This window comes from Triturus cristatus, chromosome 6 (genome assembly GCF_964204655.1).
Source record: "Triturus cristatus chromosome 6, aTriCri1.1, whole genome shotgun sequence".
Classification (NCBI taxonomy): Eukaryota; Metazoa; Chordata; class Amphibia; order Caudata; family Salamandridae; genus Triturus; species Triturus cristatus.
The window spans coordinates 926,912,952-926,933,660 of NC_140589.1; the positions used below are offsets into that span (position 1 = coordinate 926,912,952).

The following is a 20,709-nucleotide window of genomic DNA, read 5'->3' on the forward strand; positions in this document are numbered from 1 at the left end:
GTGTAGGTAAATAAATGGGTTTATGAGTAGCTGTATGGTTGAGTGTGTGGCTATGTGAATGGCTGTGCAGGTGAATGACTGGTTGTATGAGTGAGTGAATGGTTGTGTGAGTGGCAGTATAAGTCAATGAGTGGGTGTGTGATTGCCTCTATGGAGGAGTGACTGGGTGTGTGAGTACTGTTATGGGTCAATGAATGGGTATGTGAGTGGTTATGTGGGAATGTGAGTATGAGAGGTTGTATGGGGGTGTGAGTGGTTCTGTGGATGATGTCTTTAGTGATGTAGTCAGTGATGTCACTGACCATGTCATGAGTGATGTATTTGTGATTACATTTATATAAGGCTTATTACCCCTGACCAGGCGTCGAAGTGCTTTTTCGGCGAGTAGCATGCTTCTCCGGAACCCATAAAGGATTAGTGGTGACTTAGTATGGGGAAATAATAAATTAATTTTATTTGTTGATATGTGAGTTTGTTATTTGTATTATAAAAGGATAGTGTAGGGATTGAAGAAGGAAGGGAATGCATTTAGATAGCGCTTGGTACCCCAAATGAGGTGTTAAAGCGCTTTTCAGAGGGTAGCACGCTACTCCAGAACCCAAAACAGGATTAGTGGGGAATTAGTATAGGGAAAAATGAAATTGATTTGAGCAGTAGACATGTTAGTCTGTTATTTGGATTGAAAAGGATAGTGGAGGGATAGAAGAAGAAAGGGTCTGGAAAGTTTTTTTTGTTTTTGGAGCTCATAGCAGTAGGAGGAGGTTTAGTATGAGTAAAGGGGAGGTGGAGGGGGAAGAGTCAGAGGGAAGGGTTTACAAAGGCTTGTTTTGGAGATCTGAATAGTAAAAGAAGTATTGGATGATGGAAGGATGGGCAGAGAAGGGAAGAGTCTGCAAAGGGTTATGTTGGGGATCATAGTAGTAGAATGGGGTTTGAGATGAGATAGTGCAGGTTGAGGATATATTGAGAGAGGTATACAGTGAGAAATAGGGTAGTGCATTGGAAAGAGTAGTTTATTGTGGTTTGAAATGAGTCCGAGAGTGGAGGTAGAGGATTTATTGAGAGAATTATAGGGTCAGAAATAGGGTAGTGCATTGGAGAGAGTAGTAGAAGGAGGTTTGAGATGAGTCAGAGTGGAGGTAGAGGATATATTGTGAGAGGTATAGGGTGAGATATGGGGTAGTGCATTGGAGATGCTGAATTAGAAGCAAAGTAATAAATATAGAGATATATAAGTATATGGAAGGGATACATATATAACGTCTGTAATATATGTAGAGTAGATTTAATTGTATTCAATCAACTCAGACTTTCAAGTGTTGCTGTACTTTAAGTTAATTTATTTGTTTTTATTCTTTTTGTAATTCAATAGTGAAGCAATTGTAGATAAATAGTTATGATAAAAGGTATACTTATTTATGCAGTCACTTATATGCATGTTAAACAGTAATATATATATTTGTTAAGCAGAACTAGTGAATATCTATATATTTAAAAATATAATTATTATACACGTTTATACAAAGCAATACACATATGCAGGTCCACATTTATAGTCCAACAAAATGCATATATACAGGGCGATAAGCTGTATATTTATGTTTGAGTATGGTGGTTATGTGGGGAAGTACTCATTACTTTGGTCTTTGGTGGTTGCTATCACTCTACTCGCTTTACGTCATTGCAGATGTGACCATTAACCAACTCAGTGGATCTAATTCTGTTGACCTCAAGCCTTTCAGGCTGGAAATAAACCAGTGTGCTGACCTTCAACACTGGCAAAGGTGATCTGGAAAAGGCAATAGGACCAGTCACTGAAAGCTGCACACTGTAGACCGGGACAATAACAACCAGACGGGCTGGCATGGTACCAAGACAAGGGACGGGAGTCAACAGAACAGTTGGGGAAAAAGAGAGAAGGCAAAGGCACAGGGGCAAATGGGGGTGGGGGAAGTATGATTGATAGTAGGGTACAACAGGAGCTGGATGGAGAGTGGGAACTAAAGGTATTGTGGCAGGGCTGGGATAGTTTACTCACACTGCAGAGGGACGATAGGCTATAGGCACAGGTAGTGCATTGGCAGCGGAACAGTCAATCAAAGATCAGCCTAGTAGGATGGGCGAATGTTAGTGATGAGATTATCATCCCCTTCCACAGCTAATCTTGCTTCCATCCGCTGATACACTTTTAAAGTCCCCATCACCGTATGCCCTACATCGCAACCTGCAAACTCTGGGACCCCTACACAGTATACCACCACCCATATCCTAAAGAGAACCTCAACACTACCTACTATACTGTCACCAAATACTAGACACACCAAACAATGTACACAAGTATCTATCGTACTTGGCAACTATGCCCTATGTCATCTTCACAATATACACCACATTTACACTTTTATCTAAACCACCTGCATTTTTTTAGGGAAGGTTGCTTGACTGTAGAGTAAGCAGGCAACAGTACTACCGTTCACAATCTAATTCACTAGGCATAAGCAGTGCATTGCAGGGATGTAAGTTCTAGTTAAAGCTCTGGTAACTATATCTCCTGAATTTCACTGGGTTTGTATGAGTCAAATCTGAGCCTAACTATAACGACCCTTTAACATTTGGTTTTTTAAGTGAATTTTCACGGTTTTTCCTAACTATAACATCCCTGTAACCTTTGTTTTTTTAAGTGAATTTCGATGGTTTTTTAACTAGTAATTATGTTGCAGAGTGGTGGAGAAAGAGGGTGGGGCCTCTGATCATCTCTCAGGAGTCCTGCTGTGTATGACTTACTGGAGGTTGCAGGAGGGCTTCTGGGCCTCCAAGAACCTTAAGCATCCAAGAGGACTTTATCCCCCAACCAGCAGTGCCCCAGGAGGCGTTTTTGCAGAGTGGTGGACAGAGGTACGTGGCCTGCGAAGACCTCTCAACAATTCCACTGTGTGCAAGTTATTGGAGGTAACAGGAGGGCTTGTTGGTCCCCAAGGACCCTAAGCATCCAAGGGGACTTCATCCCCCAACCAGCAGTGCGCCAGGAGGAGCGTTTGCAGAGTGGTGGAGAAAGGGGGCGTGGCCTCCGAAGACCTCTTAGCAATCCTGCTGTGTGGGACTTACTGGAGATAACAGAAGGGCTTGTTGGCTCCCAAGGAACCTCATCATCCAATGGGACTTCATCCACCAACCAACAGTGTGCCAGGAAGCGCATTTGCAGAGTGGTAGAGAAAGGGTGCGGGCCTCCAGCAACTTGCTGGTCCCGCATTTTTTTGCAATTTAAAAAAAATATATATATTACTTTAGGGAGTGGCGTGGCCCCCTTTCCCTGGGCCATTTTGGGCCCCCCATCCTCTGCGGCCAGACCTTTTTTGAATGGGATAGGGGATCCACGCCCCCCCCACTCAATTTAAGAAAAGCCCTGGGGAGGTGGTGGTCCCTGGGGCTGCAGAGGGGTCCGGGCAGCCCCTGCGCTCTTTAAACTTGAAGCCTTGGGGATGTGGAGGTCCCCGGGGCTGGGGTGGCTCAAGAGAACACCATTTTTAAATAAACAAGCACTGGGGACATGGTGGTCCCTGGGGCAGCAAGGAACGCCATATGGGCATCCCCTGCCTTTTTGGTTAAGGAAGCCCGGGAAGGTGGTGGTCCCCGGTACATAATAAGCCCCAGGAGGGGGGACTTGTGCACCCCACCCTCATTTAATTAGACAATGCCCCCAGGACCTGGCCCACCCGTAGGCCAATTATTAGTTTAACCGAGTCACAAGATGGCTGCCAACACTTCCTGGTTTGAAGTGTTGGCAGTCAATCAGATCTCAGCATGAGAGCGGTAGGGGTTGCCTATCCTCCGTGACCTCAAATATACCACAGGAAATGTCTTCACATTTTTCTGCAACTGCTGAATGGATTTGCACCAAATCACAAAAAGGCACTTTCCTGAACCAACGTCTACCTTCCTGACAAATTTGGTGTAATTCCGTTCAGCAGTTCAGGTTGCAGCTGTGTCTGAAGTTTCTATGGAAATTAACATGGGGAAACGTGTTTTGGGCCCCCCCCCCCACCCTTTTTTCTCAGTCCCCACTTGACTGACTGCCCAGAATCTTTCACGACAGCAGCAGAATTGAGTGTCAAACTAGTTTTGAAATTTTTGCAAGGATTCGTCAAACAACATTAAAGTTATTAGCAAAACAAAAAATGCTCTTCCTATAGAAACTACATCCTAATTATAACTACCTACTGGCAACCGCCTGTAGGTTAAAAAAAATGGATAGATAGATAGATTATATTGGTATATTTATATAAGAATGTATGACGTTGCAACGCATACATTTACAATGCATGCCTTTACAACGCAGTTTTTACATCACAACATCCTTTACAACACATTCTTTTACATTGCATGCCATTACATAACATTTTTAGAAACCACCTATACAACACGATCCATTACATCGCATTATACCATTACAACGCATACCATTACAACACATACCTTTACATCGCATTTAAGGTAAGTGTTGGATAGCGTAGGGGTAATAATTACTAGTCTAACTCCAGTGTGTGCAACAGTAGGGTAAGTGTTGGATAGTGTAGGGGTTAAAATTACAATTCTAACTCCAGTGAGTGCAACAGTAGGGTAAGTGTTGGATAGTGTAGGGGTGAAAATTACTATTCTTACTCCAGTGAGTGCAACAGTAGGGTAAGTGTCAGATAGTGTAAGGGTACTATGCGTTGTAATGACTTGCGATGTAATGCCTGCGTTGTAGTGACATGCAATCTAATGACTGCTTTTTTTAATTAATACTTTTTCTTATACTTTACCATAGGATGGGCTCCACCCATGTGGCAATGACCTTTGCCTATGTGTGAAAAGTTACCAGTGGTAACTTTACACTTGTAAATATTACTCCAACCCCCACTCCCCCCAATCCTTCTATAAGTATTAAGATAACTACAAAGTGTAAATTTACGCATGAGTAAATCTTCACATTTTCATTTAATTTTGTGAATTGGGCCCTGAATATTTTCTGTAAACCTAGTTTACCATTGTCTGCTGGCAGACATGCATGTTTTTGGAAGCTGTTTCTAACATAATCGTTATTAACGTGTATTGGTTTCAGAGCATCTTAATGTGACGTTACTATTATTTGTATAAATCACATTTTTAAGATGGTGTCTGGCAGTCTATTTTCAGAGCTGGCTAAAAAAAATGTTTTTACTTTACTATTCATTGGGTTAAGTTAGGTATATTTTTGTGTTGGAACTAATTTGCCTTTAATGAATATTTCTGAATTATTGGTATCAATGGGTTTGTCGCAGCTACTTATGCACTGCTGAATTGAAAATGTGTGCCAATGCACTGCCATAGAAACAGGTTGATCGTTTTTATGTACATCACTAAATTTGTATTCTCTTCTAGGGGACCAGGTCGCAAAGTATTCGGATCTATCCTATACATCACCGCTTCGAGATGTTGCCTTTCATCCTCTTGAACACATGGTAGCCTTTTGTGCCTTTGGTCAAAGCCAACCCATACTTGTGTATATTTATGATCACAAAGGTGGGTATTCTTCCTTTTCCTGAAACTATTTCAGAGAACAATTGAACTGTTGTTTTCAATTAAGCTAGTCTTGAAATTGTTGTCATTAGCAAAATTTACTATCACGACTAATTTTTTCCTAAGTTTTAAAAGAAATGTATTTGAGAAAGCATCATGTTTTTGTGGGTGGCAGCCCTTTGTGTTGGTAAGCTGGCTGGGGCTGAGCTAATATCTGGATGGTGGATTCCTATGTGTCAACACAATCCACATACACAAAGAAAGTTGAAAAGAAAAGACACAATAACTGTTATGCACGCTGCATGTTACTGGCATCTGTTTGGAGGAGAAACCCCCCTCTCATCCTAAATGTCTGTTTACCTCTTAACATTCCCCGCCTGGGTGGCGGGGGGCTTTAGGGTTACATTTGGGGTGCGACAGCAGATGATAATACCAATGACCAGATCGCTAAACTTCTTTCTGTACTGCAGGATGCCCTTGGTTGACCCAAAGTGACTATGTACTTGCCCAACAAGGCTCTGTCTTCCCTAGGGCATCACTAGCCTTTCACAATCGGTCCCATCTGTTTTTCGAATACATAGTTTTACCAGGTAACCTATTTGTTGCTACTGCTGCCTTTATACTCCCGCTAGCACCTCGCCCACACCAAGTCCTGCACTTCCCTAACCCATTGGCCCTATCAACTAAATGCATGACACACGCTGCTGCAAACAAACATCCGAAAACTCTGCCTCGCATCAGTATGCCCACCACACTGCTTTAATTCGAACAAACTGAGCTGCTAGTAAGCTATTTTCACATGGAAAATACCCTTATGGTGGGGACACATTTGGAATAAGTGCTGTTTACTCATGTCCTTCCCAGTGATCCATGCCTATCCGTTCTCATCAAACAAGGCATTCTTACAAGCCTTGCAGAGAACTAAGACCCCTTACCAAAAAAACCTTTAAGTGGAAAACATGGAGGGGCAATTCTTGAAGCACTCGCCATGCTTGACTAGCAATTGGAGTAAATGCTCTCTCCAGTTTTTAGCTGAAGACCAGAATGTCGGATTCACTTGGTTAATGTGGCAACCTGGGATACTGCAGTGCTAGGAACATTTGGACTTCTGACATCCCACCTTCTGCCCTGCATGTGCTACCTCTGTGATGGCCTCTAACCCAATTGGCAGTGGTTTATGAAATAATTCCTGCCTCGTCAGGGCCCTTCTGATCTGAGCATTCTTTTACCGGTGTCATGCTGTAGGGTTCATATAAACGAAGATGAAGCTTCTAGTTGTTTGATAAGTTTATTACTTCACAAGAAGCCCCGCACTACGCTGCAGTCTCTGCTCAGTCTGCCTCGCCACTGTCACCCCTAGAATACTACATGCCCCACATTCTCTATTCCAGACCACAATGACATTCCGAACACATGCAATGAAATTGAGGCAGACTGTACCAACAATGCAGTGAAGCACATGTCAAACACATAATAATACACTACAACTTAACCTACAACATGTCTCTTCATCACTAAAAACAAAACAAACAAAAAAAGGCATAAATCTTACATTAATAAAATCTTCAAATTTATTTAGTAATATACTTTTCCTACCAGATTTAACTACAATTTTCTTTGCAGTTTCACTGTTCCGCTCCTAATGAATCTGATTTATCTGCACATAATTGGTTACCTTGTCGGTCCTGTTTCTTTGTAAGAAGTTCTTTGAATATGATACAACACCATTCCTTTCGCACTCATTCAAACCACCATACATAGCATGTGGCTGAGTGGATTTGATTTGGGATAACATTGCTTACATTCCACCAACCTCTGTTCTTCAAAAATACAGAACTTTTCCCTATCTTTTCCACCAGAATAGGCATTTGAAATTTGGATAGACCTTTAGGTCCCCAACCTGTTTTCTGAATGAGAACCCAATGCCCAAACTGAATTCTTTTCTCTTTTACTCTATAGTTTTGGCCATAATAAGAAGGAGGGGAGGCTTCGCCGTTAGGACCTCAAGAGAGCTCTAAGCTTTTCTATTGGTCTTACCTAAGAATACCAGGTGGACAATCAGCTCTTTATAGAGTTCTCAGGAGTGAAAAAAGGCAAGGCTTTGCAGAAGAGAATCATCTCCCACTGCATCGTGCTTTGCAGTAAGATCTGCTATGTATTGGTCAAAAAGCATCCTTCAGAAGTACTTTGTGGTTATTCTGCCAAGACTAAAGCTACTATCACTGCATTAGCATGCATAGAGTCCTTGTACTGGACATTTGCCTTGTGGATACATGGGTGTCTCTCCTTATGTTCTCGAAACACTATTGTCTGGGCAGTCAGGTTTGCAGAGAGGGACATTTTGCCCACTCAGCACTAAGTCCTTCAAGACTTTCTGGTTGGAGTCCATTCACAAACCCACCTCTGGATAGGTACTGCTTTATTATCAATTCAAAAGTGAGGTATATTTGGCTAGAAGTATTAATTAGAAGAACCGTTTACTTACTTTCGGTAAAGCTCTTTCAGGTAGAGACTCGATTTAGCTGTAGATTCCTCATGACCCTTCAAGCCTTCCCTTTAATAAGAATCCAAGTCTAGGAATCTGTACACTGGTCACAACCAATTTGCTATTGGGGCTGTGCGTCTGGGTGTGCAGACAACCTCAAGAGCAACGGGTGTCACAGCATAGCAGTTTTGCCTGTGAAGGCTCTGCACGTCCTTTGTAGAGTGGAACGGCATCAATGTGAAGCTGCATGAAGCCATCTACCGGCGAACAGGTACTGCAGAAAAGTTTTCAGATCCTGCCTGGCTATTGGGCAATATGCATAAGGTGAGGAATCTGCTGCTGGAAAGTCGCTACGAGAAAGAGCTTTATCGAAGGTAAGTTAATTATTCTTTACAATCAAGAAGAGTTATTGTAATGCTTGAAAGAACATTAAAATACAATTAATAGGTGGTTCAGATTTGCAAACCAAGACAGGATTTAATGTTTTCCTCTCAGCCACTAGACTTCTAAATACGATCTATGGTCATCTCAGGTCTGCCCTCTTCCTTGACAACCCTCATGCCAGCTTTCCACAGCTTGCGCCTTCAACCTCAAGTGTTTGGCTAATTTTATTTCTCCCTTCCTGTTCCCTGATCTACCCCTGTCCCACTCCTCTCCCCAAACAGCTGAGTTACAATAAAGTCCCACTGTATAGATTCACTTTGTACAAAGACCCTCTTTGAGTGGACTGTGTAGCAGTGGTTCCCTTTTCTGATGTAACTTGGTTTGCACCAGCAATTACAGGTATTAAAAGTGGAACTGTACAAAATGTCAGTAAATTGAGCAGATATGCCATTACAGTTATTGGCAAGTGGGTGGATAGGCACAGAGTATCCATGAGCGGGAGTGAGGGTAGTATAAACCACCCCTTCCCTTCCTCATGAGACCAAGTACGTCCTGCTATAAATGTCGGGAAGGATGTATTGTCACAGTATAAAAATATTGTATATACCTATATTAACAACTCTCTTTGGGAAATCTAAATTGGAGTCCACCATTCTAGGGTCATCCTACACAATGACAATGGCAGGCACAGAAAGGGGAGTTGGGCATCCCTCATTTGCTTGAGCACTGTTGTCATCCAAATGACAGAATTTCCTTCCTCCTTTCTTTTGAATGTCCAAAAGAATAGCCCGCTTCCATGTTTGGTACTGGAAATTGAATTGTGCTAGATGCATAAAACTTGTGCAATTCGAGCTTGCTTTACCTAGAACAATTTATGTGTAATAGATTCCATGATGTTTTTAAAATATCACCCAAAACAGCATATTAAAAAAAAATCACATTCTTGTAAATTGAAAAACAAAAATAATGAAGCATTTTTGATGAATATGCACAAACAATAAATAACAGTAAACTTAGAGGCAAATGTGCTGGGGTGGTCGTTAGCCACATTACCGCAGATTCTTGACTGCAGCTCCTGTTCTGGGTCCAAAGTCAGTTAGTGAAGGTCTGGTCACTGGAGGTTCTGGACCTTGGATAATCCTGGGCAATTGATTCTGGACCCTCTAGCCGCAGCCTAGACCCTAAAACCAGAGATGGGCAAACCTGTCCCTTCACTGGATACAAGAGTCCAAGATAGTGCAGAAAAAAACACAGGATACTTATGTGTGGCTTCGGTAGGACCCTACTCCTTTCCTGAGTGTGCTCCATGAGAGGGTTTCTAACCAAACAGCAAGATGTGGAGATGTCCTGGATTCAATCCTGTGGTCTCTGCACTGAGGTGGTCAGTAGAAGAATACCCCAGCCTTTTGCGCCGTTGAAGGAGTGGCACGGATGGGCTCTAGCAGGTCTGAGTATCAATCAATGAATCAATCATTGGCATTTGTAAAGCGCGCTACTCACCCGGAAGGTTCTCAAGGCGCTAGGGGGGGAGGGGGGGTGAGCCAATGCTCGAACAGCCAGGTCTTGAGCTGCCTCAAGGAGGAGGAGGAGAGGTGGTCCTGTGTAGAGCAAAGATGGCTGGGAAGAGGGTTCCAGGTCATTGCTGCAAGGTAGGAGAATGACTTGCCTCCGGCGGTGGCTCTGCGGATGCGGGGGACGGCTGCTAGGGCTTGTCCGGTCGATCGTAGGTTGCGAGTGGGTACGTAGAAGGAGACGCGGTGGTTGATGAGCTTGGGGCCTTGGTTGTGAAGGGCTTTGTGTGCGTGGGTGAGGAGTCTGAATGTGATTCTTTTGCTTACTGGGAGCCAGTGAAGCTTTTTCAGATGGCCGGAGATGTGGTGGTGGCGCGGGACGTCCAGGATGAGGCGTGCGGTTGCGTTCTGGATACGTTGGAGTTTCTTCTGTATTTTGATCGTGGTGCCTGCGTAGAGGGTGTTGCCGTAGTTCAGGCGGCTGGTGACGAGGGCGTGGGTGACGGTTTTCCTGGTGTCGGTGGGGATCCAGCGGAAGATCTTGCGGAGCATGCGTAGGGTGTTGAAGCATGACGAGGTGACTGCGTTGACTTGTCTGGTCATGGAGAGGGAGAAGTCCAGGATGAAGCCGAGGTTGCGGGCATGGTCGGTGGGTTGGGGAGTGCTGCCTAGGGCGGGGGGCCACCAGGAGTCGTCCCATGAGGTTGGAGTCGGGCCTAGGATGAGGACCTCCATCTTGTCGGTGTTGAGTTTAAGCCGGCTGTCCGTCATCCAGTCAGCGACTTCCTCCATTCCTTTGTGCAGTCTGGTTCTAGCGGAGGATGGGTTGTTGGTGAGAGAGAGGATGGGTTGTGTGTCGTCTGCGTAGGAGATGAGGCTGAGTCCGTGTTTGCGTGCGATGTTTGCCAGGGGGGTCATGTAGATATTGAAGAGGGTGGGGCTGAGGGAGGATCCCTGTGGGACGCCGCAGATGACCTCGGTAGCCGCTGATCTGAAGGGCTATATCATCTTAGCTGAAAATGGTGATCAGAAGTATGCTTGGCTCCCCACTGAATTGCTGAAAATGTGCGAGTGATCTACATTGGGCATATTACCGAGTGTAGTAGAGACTCCCCGTCTCCATGCCTCCTAAAGAAGGTACGCTCAAAACGGCAATGAAAACAAGACTCCTTTATGCCTCGTTCGACGCCACACTCTGAACACAGTGATGAATTGTTCTGAGGGCACCCACTTGGTTAATCGAATCGAGGGAGAGTTTGTACAACTAGAGCATTTGAATCTCACCAGAGAACCAATAGATTGACAGTTATCATCTCCAGGAAGATCATAGAAGAAAAGAAAGTGTGTCTACGCTAAAATGATTGAAAGGTTTTTTTACTTGATAAGCGTGTTTATCATGATCAGGAGCCTGCATTAGAGTTTATGTTTATGGAATGCACAGTGCCCGCTATGGTGATCCAAGAAGAACAAGTGAAGCTCCTAGAAAATCCTGCAATGGCCGCCAGATTGAGAATTCTGATGGTCCCACCGATCTCTCCCACGGAGAATGCAGTGATATTGTTGCCTGAGGTTTTGAATACTTAGGTGATGGGGAGGGGGGCAATTCGGTTACACTGGACATTCACAGAGCAACCAAGTTGCTCATGAGGGGATCCGGAATTAAAACTCCTGGAGATTGAACAATCCTGCTTGAGATGGGCAGGCCAGTCCAGAAAGAAGCAGTAACCAGAGAAGAGAGAATAAATTGCTACAGTTCAGAGGACGTAAGGTTTTATTGTTTTCCACATTTATTTGTGCAACTCTAGAAAATAGAAGTTAGCTACAAGGAATACAGAGGAACCTATCGATCATGAACTGTGATACATCACTGTGGTTTCCCTTGCAACTTAGGGTGCCCTGAGAGGGCAGGCCATAAACCTGAGTTTAACAGCACTAGTGGTACTGGTGAGACCGTTTGTTACAGCAACATTATTCGAAGGCTTCTAAAGAGCACTGCAATGCCACTTCAGGTAGGGATAATAGTACTACATCTTCCATAAAAAAGATGATTGCCATGTTTCCCTTCCTAGCTACGGCTTGTCTAAGTTCAGACCTGAAAATAGCTACCAGCATCCTTTATGAAGAGGTTACACTGGCGGTGAATGCCCTGGTCCATTCCCATGCGCAGTCCAACCTAAGTTAGGCAGAATTCTAATGGTGTAAACGTTCCAGGGCCTCAAGGAGATTGTTGGTAGACCCTGCTGTCAGCCACAGGAGAGTCTGATTGACTAAATCAGATTCTGCCTTCAGGTCGACAGGAGGTCATGTACAGATGCACTTTCTTCCGTTGGGCGAATGTTATACAAATCCGGAGAAACCTTGTTACCTGCTCAATAGTACCTGGGCCCCTCCTGTTGCCTGTCTGGATCCCTCTGAGTACATTATTTCTGTCAGCCCAGTCTTGTATTTTGTTTATGAGAACTTCCCCGTCCCATCCAATAGTGGAATCAGGTGGTGATTTGCTGGCTTCAGGCGACTGCCTTTCTTATATAGTGGAATAGTTGCTGTCCTCCAGGATGGGGATTCACAGCCAGTATAGTACATGTCATTTAAGATCATGCTTAGGAGAGGTACCCTGCGAGGGATTTCAGCACGGTAGAGGCCTGCTGGTCTCTGTCGGGGCCGTTGCTTTGTTGGATTTTTATAAAAGTATACCGTGTGCTGAATTTCGTGTCCTGGAGCCGATTGGCCTTTTATCCTGATTGAGGTCAATTAGATTTTTTGTAGGCTCTGTCCTTCCCTGTATAATAGTTAAGGCACAGTGTGGAAATTGTGTGGGAGTCACAGCATGGAAACTAGATGCGAGTCACTGCAAGCACCGTCGCTTTATAGGGTGCTAAAATATTTCAGCCATTCATTTGGCCCCACTCCCTGTTGTGTACTAATAGGGGTTCCTTTGTAGCTCCACAAGTCCAGTCCCCAGAACTGTCTGCTATTTTTATCATGTAGTGCTGTTTTTAGGGATCCCCATGCCCTTCTGCATGTTTTACTCTTTTTTCTGTTCTACAAGACTTTTATACATTATCTGCAATTATTTTTAGGACCAGCTTGCTACCTGGACTCGCATGTCAGGACTTGTAAAGATTTCTTAGTTAAGGCTTTTTTTTAAAAGCAGGCTTCACTGTACCAGTCCAGCCTGTTTTTGATTCTACACCTTGATGGTGGTGTCCACGATCTACAAAACTGGGGGAGATATTTATAGGCAGGCTTTCAAAGCCCTTGCCTACATCTGGGCCCTGCATTGGTCCAATCTTTAAAACACCTTGTAGTAAGCCTCTACCATACTTGAAATGGCGCAAGGTTGAGTAATTTTCAATTCACCACCTCACGGTAGCTGTTATGATTTTCTCTGTCAATGCCACAAGTCCATCGACACCACTAGCAGTGAGCTGTCAGATTTAACCTAGGTAGAAGCAAAGAGGTTATGCATGAGTGGGTCATAGTCTCTTTCCAGGTTCTGCTCCACAACCATTTCTTTTACTAGTTGTAATGAGTCCAGATGGCTCAAGAGCTAGCCGATAAGACTAGTTGTATACCCTGCCCTTAAGGTATTACGAGTCGGCTGATCGGACTTGGTTTGGCAATTTAGTGTATGTTGGCCACCAACTGCAATCATGGCAGAGAGATGGCTCCCTTTCTTGCTGCACTTGCCTCAGTGCATCTCAACATCCCGGTAAATCCCAGGCACTAAACTCCTTTGCCAGGTTCTTATTGTCCAATCCATGGTCAGGCCTTGCATTGAAGCTCCCACAGATTGTATTGTGTGGTGTGGTTGATGCAGCAGTCTTCTTTTGTCTAATAACGTATGTTGTGTCGGTGCTTAATTTGAGCATGTGGTTTCCGGTGCACTGCACTGCACTTCATTGTCAACACTGGCACTTATTGCAGTCTGGCACATGGTGGTGCTGTTTGCCTGCTTTCAGGGTGAACACAACAATAGTTGTTTTTGTTCATTCAATATACATTAAAAGTGATGAATACCTGCCGCCCAAGCCGTTTTTACAGCTTAATTGTTCAAATTAAGCACTGATTGTTGTTTCCCTTCACAAATATTAGTCATTCTTTTCCTCAAGTTTATGGGCCAGGCCAGCCATGTTCCATCTAAACGCAGCACAGGGAGCTTCTCTTTTCAGTCCGGTCTCTTCCAGCTTTGCGCATGCGCCTCTGTGTTATTCCTCCGAACACAGTCCCAGGTAATGCAGCAGGCTGCAGCCATATGGCACATGCACTTGCGATGCACAGCTGGCAGACATGTTGCGTTACAGCCAGCTCGTATGCCCCTTCCCCCTCCACTCTCACCCCCATCCGCCCTGGAGCAGAGGATCTTTATTAATTACAATACTCGCCGTCTTCTGCCTTTTCTTTAATAAGTGAGAAGGTAAAGCCTGTCCAACTTCTGAAACACTGGGGCTTTATTCTGCACCTGTTCCGCCGTGTTTGCATATACACAGTAGGCACGCCGCCACGGAGCAGATGTGTATAGTGGAACCGAACTGAGCCCTGAGCACCTTCCGAGACAATAAGCCACTGTATAAAATGAGGGCTACGTCAAAAACCGGAGAGAGGGGGCTTGTGTTATTAAATGATGAGTCAGTGTGCGTTTAATTGCTGAATACACATCACCTCTCTTTCACGCTCAGCTTCAAGGGACTGTGCTGCGCTTAAATACGTTCATGGGAATCGACAAAGTTTCCGTTTGTGGTGTTCTGACTAAAAAAGTGTGTTAACGAACGGTTAATTCGTGCATCAGAGCACGCGGATCAGGCTCGTCACGGAAGAATTAAAAAAATATTAAAAAAAATACAGATTTTTGAAGGTCCGAATGACAGCAGAGTCTGTTCTAGCTCATCGGAGCGGATCGGGTCGGGGAAATGTTTGACTCTTTTTAAAGTGATTTAAAATCGAGAATACGAGGGAAAGGATGAGGCAAATTGTGACTAATGTGGTTTGGATGTTTTTTCAAGACCACTTCTGCAGAGGTAATGATCACGCGCAGAGAGTTTAGTTCATACCATCACTTCAGGGCTTGTGGAGTTTGTGTTAAAGGAGCGTGACTTAAGCGTAACTAGGAATCCTTTCCAAGAGGCGTGTCCTACGTTATTAAGGGTGTGGCTTAAAAACACAAACTAAAATCCAGTGCTTCCTTGCCTATCCCCCACGTAATATTTTTGTGCGTCTCTGTGTACTGCTTATTATTGCGTCTACGCATATCACTCAGTAATGTATGTGCACTTAAAGCAAGCCGAACTAATTGGCTTTGCCCATGCTTGTTAGCAGTATCAGCTAAAGGAGTAACAACAATGCATCTGTTTGGAATAATTAGAATCGAACATATCTCAATTCTGAAAATATGAGACTGTGAATTAACCAATATAAGGTCTGGGGGCAGGGTTGTAGTCTTAAGAGTGTCTCAGACACCCCATTCTACTCTTCACATCACTTTCCACTGCAGTTTCCAACCATCCTTCTGAAATCTTACCTCTGTGTACCTCACACCTCCTCTCTTTCGTGTTTCAGCACCCTCTTATTCATTCTCTCATGCATGTACGTACTTGCACCTCTATCGCTTCACCACCCTCCACACCCACTCCCATGTAAGCCCTCCATTTTCTTTTACTTTCATTTTTGGAACAGGTGCATGCCTCTATAGCAGACTTTTACAAATCACACTTAGGGCACCTGACCATTGCTCTGGGTGCTCTGCACAGAGACCAATGACTAGATGAGCATATATTCTGAATCCCTTTGCGACTTACCAGCAGGCACCGTGAGACCTAATGGCCTGAACCCCAGAGCTCTCAATCGTGGCCTGTTGGAAGCGCCCACCCACACCTGAACTCACACAGACACCTAGCGGTGACTCAGGGCAGTGTGCACTATCCAATAGTGATATGTTCTATGGGGAAAAAAACTACCGAACAACTTCTTCCTGGAAAAAACAACACTCTTAGACAATGTAGGATTAGGTAAACACAGACCTTAATGGTTTACCTTAACATTTTTGCAGTCATTGTTCAGAAATAGATCAGTGTTTTTTCCTGTAAAGTTAAGAGCATTAGTACTGAGCACAAAAGGGATCCGTTTCAGTAGCCGTTTTTAATTACTGCCATGTCTGAGACCCGGAGCGATCAGCTCACTTAGAGCCCTGCACATTGTGAGTGAGTGGGCCTGTGAAATGACACCAAACACAAAGTTAAAACAATGAAGTAATTTGAACCATGTGGTAGAGGTGGACAAGCCACCAAAATCATAGGAAAAGCCAAGCCTGAGCCAACCCATGAGTCTACATTGGGCATAAGGGCCTATTATATTGCAACTGCATTACCGTACTACTTCTGCCTCAACTGCTCCATAGCGTTGCACCCATCCACCCACCCATATGTTGCTTCCCCCGTGTGCTTTATAAACCCAACCCTCATGTGCCTGCGTTGCTTCTGCCCCGCCCATGCCCCCGTGTTGCTTCCTCCAGCTCACCCACTTTCAATAACAAGAACTCTTTCCTGTGTTTTTTTTCCTTTTTGGTTACTGATCCACCTCAGATTAGTAACTACATAGGTAAAAAAAGGCTCTGTATCATTTTGTAGGCTTGTGAATGCATAGTGCACACACCAACAAAATGACGTTGCTGACTGTGTCAAAAGCTTTTTTTCGTCATTCTTTAGCCTAGAGGCACAGCATCAGGGTTGCTGTTTTGCATGGCTAAAGCCTTTGGCACGTTCGTTAGGTACCAAAGGCGAAACCTATTGGCTTTGATAATGCTTGTTTCCCTTTCATATAGCTGTGTAATCGAGGAGGTGTGAGTATAGTACCCTGGCTCGTACAGGTCTTATTTTTCAACTGAGTCCCAAAGCTTGATCGTAATCTAGAGCCAAGGTCAACCTGCCTTGGCTAGGTATACCATGTAGCCTTACTTTTGAAAACCCAAATATGCTCACGGTTTTAGGTCGAGCCTAGCCAAGAGCATGCGCTGCTCTCCGGGGTATGCTGTATCCACTTTTACGGGCTTTGGCCACTCCCTCGCTACCAGTTGGTTATAGTGTGTGTCGTTCTAAAAAGCTTCCTTTTCTATGGTTTCTTGTGGGTGTATGTCCCCCCTTCTCGTGCCTTACTCCTCCCATGGACTATTGGCCTATTACCGTATCCTTTCTCTGACCGCTTTGTCCTTTGTGTCTGCATACTCTTTGTAGCTTGCATATGGGCTTTTTAAACATGGCGGCTGCCTGCCTTTTTCTGTTTATTTACTTTTGTAGCATTCGTAGCAAGCACCGCTTTAGCTTTAAACATGTGAAGCTAAAGTACAGTGTACTGCGAATGCTGCAAAAGTAATTAATCATTAATAAACATTGCAATTTACAACACCAGTGGCTCTAACTTTTTTGCAAATGCCTTTTATCTCATGTCGCCTGTAAAGAGCCTTCTTCAGACTAAGATCACTTAAGGCTAGTTGGTTATAACTTTGAACGAGAAGCTATAACCATGCCACTGGAAAATGCGGCAGTGGGGGACCAAATTATGCAGATTTGACAAAATTAGGTAACAAGACAAGCCAAATTATCCCACATAATGCCGCACTATCGATGCCAGTATTATGTAATCATTTTGTAATTTTAAAAACGATTCATGCTGTCTGGGCAAAGTTGCACATCTTTGGTGCCAGTTTAATATCGGAGTATAGAGACCAGAAACCTATCATCTATGCTGAACTACAAGCAGTGCTTTGTATTTAGGTACTTTTGATCTGTATGGGCTAGAAACAACATCTTTTGGAAAGTTATGCAGATTGTGCAGCAAATGTTTGATTATGGGGCAAATTCCTAATTATGCAGGAAACGCTGCCGCCACAGAATCCCATCATTCCAGTGGCTCTGTCTGTATCATAAATCTGCAATTAACGTAGAAGGGGTTGCAGTTCTGTAAATTACCATAAACTATCTTTTCTGTCTGCAGCCAATCAAATTTTTTATTTTTTATTTTAATGCCATGGCCCAAATAGTTTTAGCCGGCGACTGCAAATCGACACCCCTGATGCTCCTCATTTCCACCTCTGGTGCTGGCCACTGCCAAGGGCCCCTTCAGCTATGCAGATATCACCACCCCTGCTAGCAAATGGGCTGAATGGCTTATGGCAGGTGAAAGGGTGCTTTCATTTTTATATCTTGCTTGACAGCGCTATAATATGTATGACATGCTGGTACCAATTCTTTACAATATGTATAAAGTGGGTTTTGACTCCTCTCGGAGGAGTATTTTCCTTTTTCCTTATGCTATTGGCTATTTGGAGTATGATCCTGCCTCCTGCAGAGTACATGCATTGTATTGCTTGAGGTGCTGCTTTAACATACCAAAAGTTCTCTGAATCTGTACACATTAAATTAACTATTTCACAGATGCATTGTATAGGGAGCACAATTATTTTTGTTTTGCTTTTACACTGCACAAACGTCAACAGATTACAAGTACAACAAATTAAAACTTTACAAACCTTACGTGACCAATTTGAAACAAAATGATGCGGAAATATGATCGTGTTTAATAGACCATGGATCAGTTATAACCTTTGCCTTCATTTTGTGGTTGAGTCTACTATACAATGTATGCACTGTCTTTTGTGAGACAAATTGTGGGTGTTAACAATAATATACAGGGGCTAAGAGCCTGCACATTGCTTTCCATTGGTTGGCTGTTCTGTCTCTCATTTCTTTCTTCTTATTCATTATCTGGCCTTGTCCATCTAATGCCTGCCCCTCCCTTGGAGCACCGACCCTTTAATTGTGTCCCTCCATTTCTCACATTTAAGGAGCTACTTTTTTCTTTTAACATAAGCAATCCACCAGACAGCATGCATTGTTCCAGATACCTTCCGCATGTACTTTTCTTGATTTCCTGACCCCTTCTCCTCCTCCACCCCGTGCCCCTTACCCTCCTGTAATGCGCTTGCTGTCCTATGCTCTTCTCGTCTGTATGCTTCTCCCCTGCCTGCTCTGTTTCTCTCTCTCTGTGCCATTTTTCTCCCCATCCTCCACGTTGCTCTCTCTTGCCTTTGCTTCTCCTCCCCTCTGCTGCATGCCATGTTGCCTCTGCCCACCGCTTTACTTCCTCCCACCCCAGCCCTCTAATTTGCTGCCTTCCTCCTACGCCCTCCTACGCCCTCCTACATTCTTGCTTGTTGCTTCTGATCTTTCTCCCCACTGAGTTGCTTCCCATCCACCCTTGCCCTCCGTGTTAATCACCCACACACCTACGATTCAATTAAGTAAAAATTCCTTTGTGTCATTTTGTAGGGCACACGTGCATGTGCCTGTATGACACAACTGCAGCGTCACAGCATCTTATATTATTTATGTATTTATTATTGGTTTATTGCCTTTACCCATGTTATGCAGCATCAGGCATGCTGTACAGCATGGCAAAAAATAATTGGATAACCTAATAACTCCCAAAGGGCAGCCAAGTGGCTTTGACAGTGCTTGTTTTAAAATGATCATTATCATCTCTGCTAAACGACAGTGTAGCAGCCTAGTGAGGCAGCCACCGCTGCAGTTTCACCGTGGAAGTCACTTTAATAATGGCCTACAGATAATGGGGTGTGTTAGTCATTTCAGTACAATCATTCCACACCACAGACCCAAATTATTGCAAAACAGCTCAATACGACACGAAGATATTTGTACGGTGCTTTGTCATCTTTTACTCAAAGCAGTTTTCCTCTCCCTCAGTACACATTCATTTTGAAAATTATAAACCTGTACCACGAGTTCTCTTTGTACATGACTTGCTCAGTTACTAAGCAGAGATGCCAACTTTAACAATCCTGAAGAAGGGAAGGGTTTTATCCAGCCTTTGTCTATGCGGAATTGCCTTGAGTCACAAGGGCCAAAGACCTCTATAGGCGGGGACACCAAACCGAGAAGTATTGCTTGTGAGGCTCGCATCTTATTTAATACAACAATCACCATCTGCAGTGAACATTATATAGCTCAGTAACAAACGTGTTAAAAAACATAACCCTCCAGTCTGGATGCTCTTGCAGCTCAAGGAAATGGAAGGGTTAGAGAGAGATTCAGGTATTCAGAGTCCCTCAGTTCTGTCAATATCGTTCCTAAGCTCGCATCTGCTTTTGGGACCTCTAGAAGATATACACATCACCTTCATCACAGATATAGACGTGTTCCTAACCCTACAAAAACCATAGACCGAAGAAAGACAGCACCTCAGTTAGGAATCACTCAAGTTTTGTTTTAAGGTGCCCAAGTGGGGATTATGCACACTCCGCAAATTTCTGGCTCATACGGACTCATTTATCTCGTTCTTTGACTCAACTAAAACTTGGTGGTTGAGGTGCAAATGTTTTGCTCACTGTCTGAAATGCATTAAAGATAATGGGGTAACCCAGTAACCCTCAGAACCTGGGCATTTGTGATAAAGGCAAAAAATGGTTCTGTTGGGAATTGGTAAGCTTAGTTACACATGCAATAAATGCTAAATCTCATTCAGTAAACATTCATTCATGGAGCAAAAAAGGGGGGAGTATACACACATGAACAAAAGAATTCAGAAATTAAATTAGTTTTTACTTTATAATCAGTGTCCGGTAATTTTTCAAAAAGCTGTGCATTTACAGGTCTGACCAACCATAATACAAATACAACATAGAACATTCAGTGCTTACATAGACTCATTAACATAAAATCACATTTGCCATATACACAAATCACAACAATAACAAAAATAAAATGATACAGATAGAGTCCA

The 20,709-nt window shown here is 43.7% G+C and overlaps 1 protein-coding gene across 2 annotated transcripts in view; it reads left to right on the top strand.

Moving 5' to 3' along the window:
- The window catches only part of AHI1 (Abelson helper integration site 1), a 971,238-nt gene that overhangs the window by 350,048 nt on the left and 600,481 nt on the right, over positions 1–20,709 (top strand). For both annotated transcript variants that reach the window (XM_085611599.1, XM_085611600.1), the window contains one exon: positions 5,401–5,541. In XM_085611599.1, the coding sequence (XP_085467725.1) occupies positions 5,401–5,541 (141 nt within the window). The remainder of the gene's footprint in view (positions 1–5,400; positions 5,542–20,709) is intronic.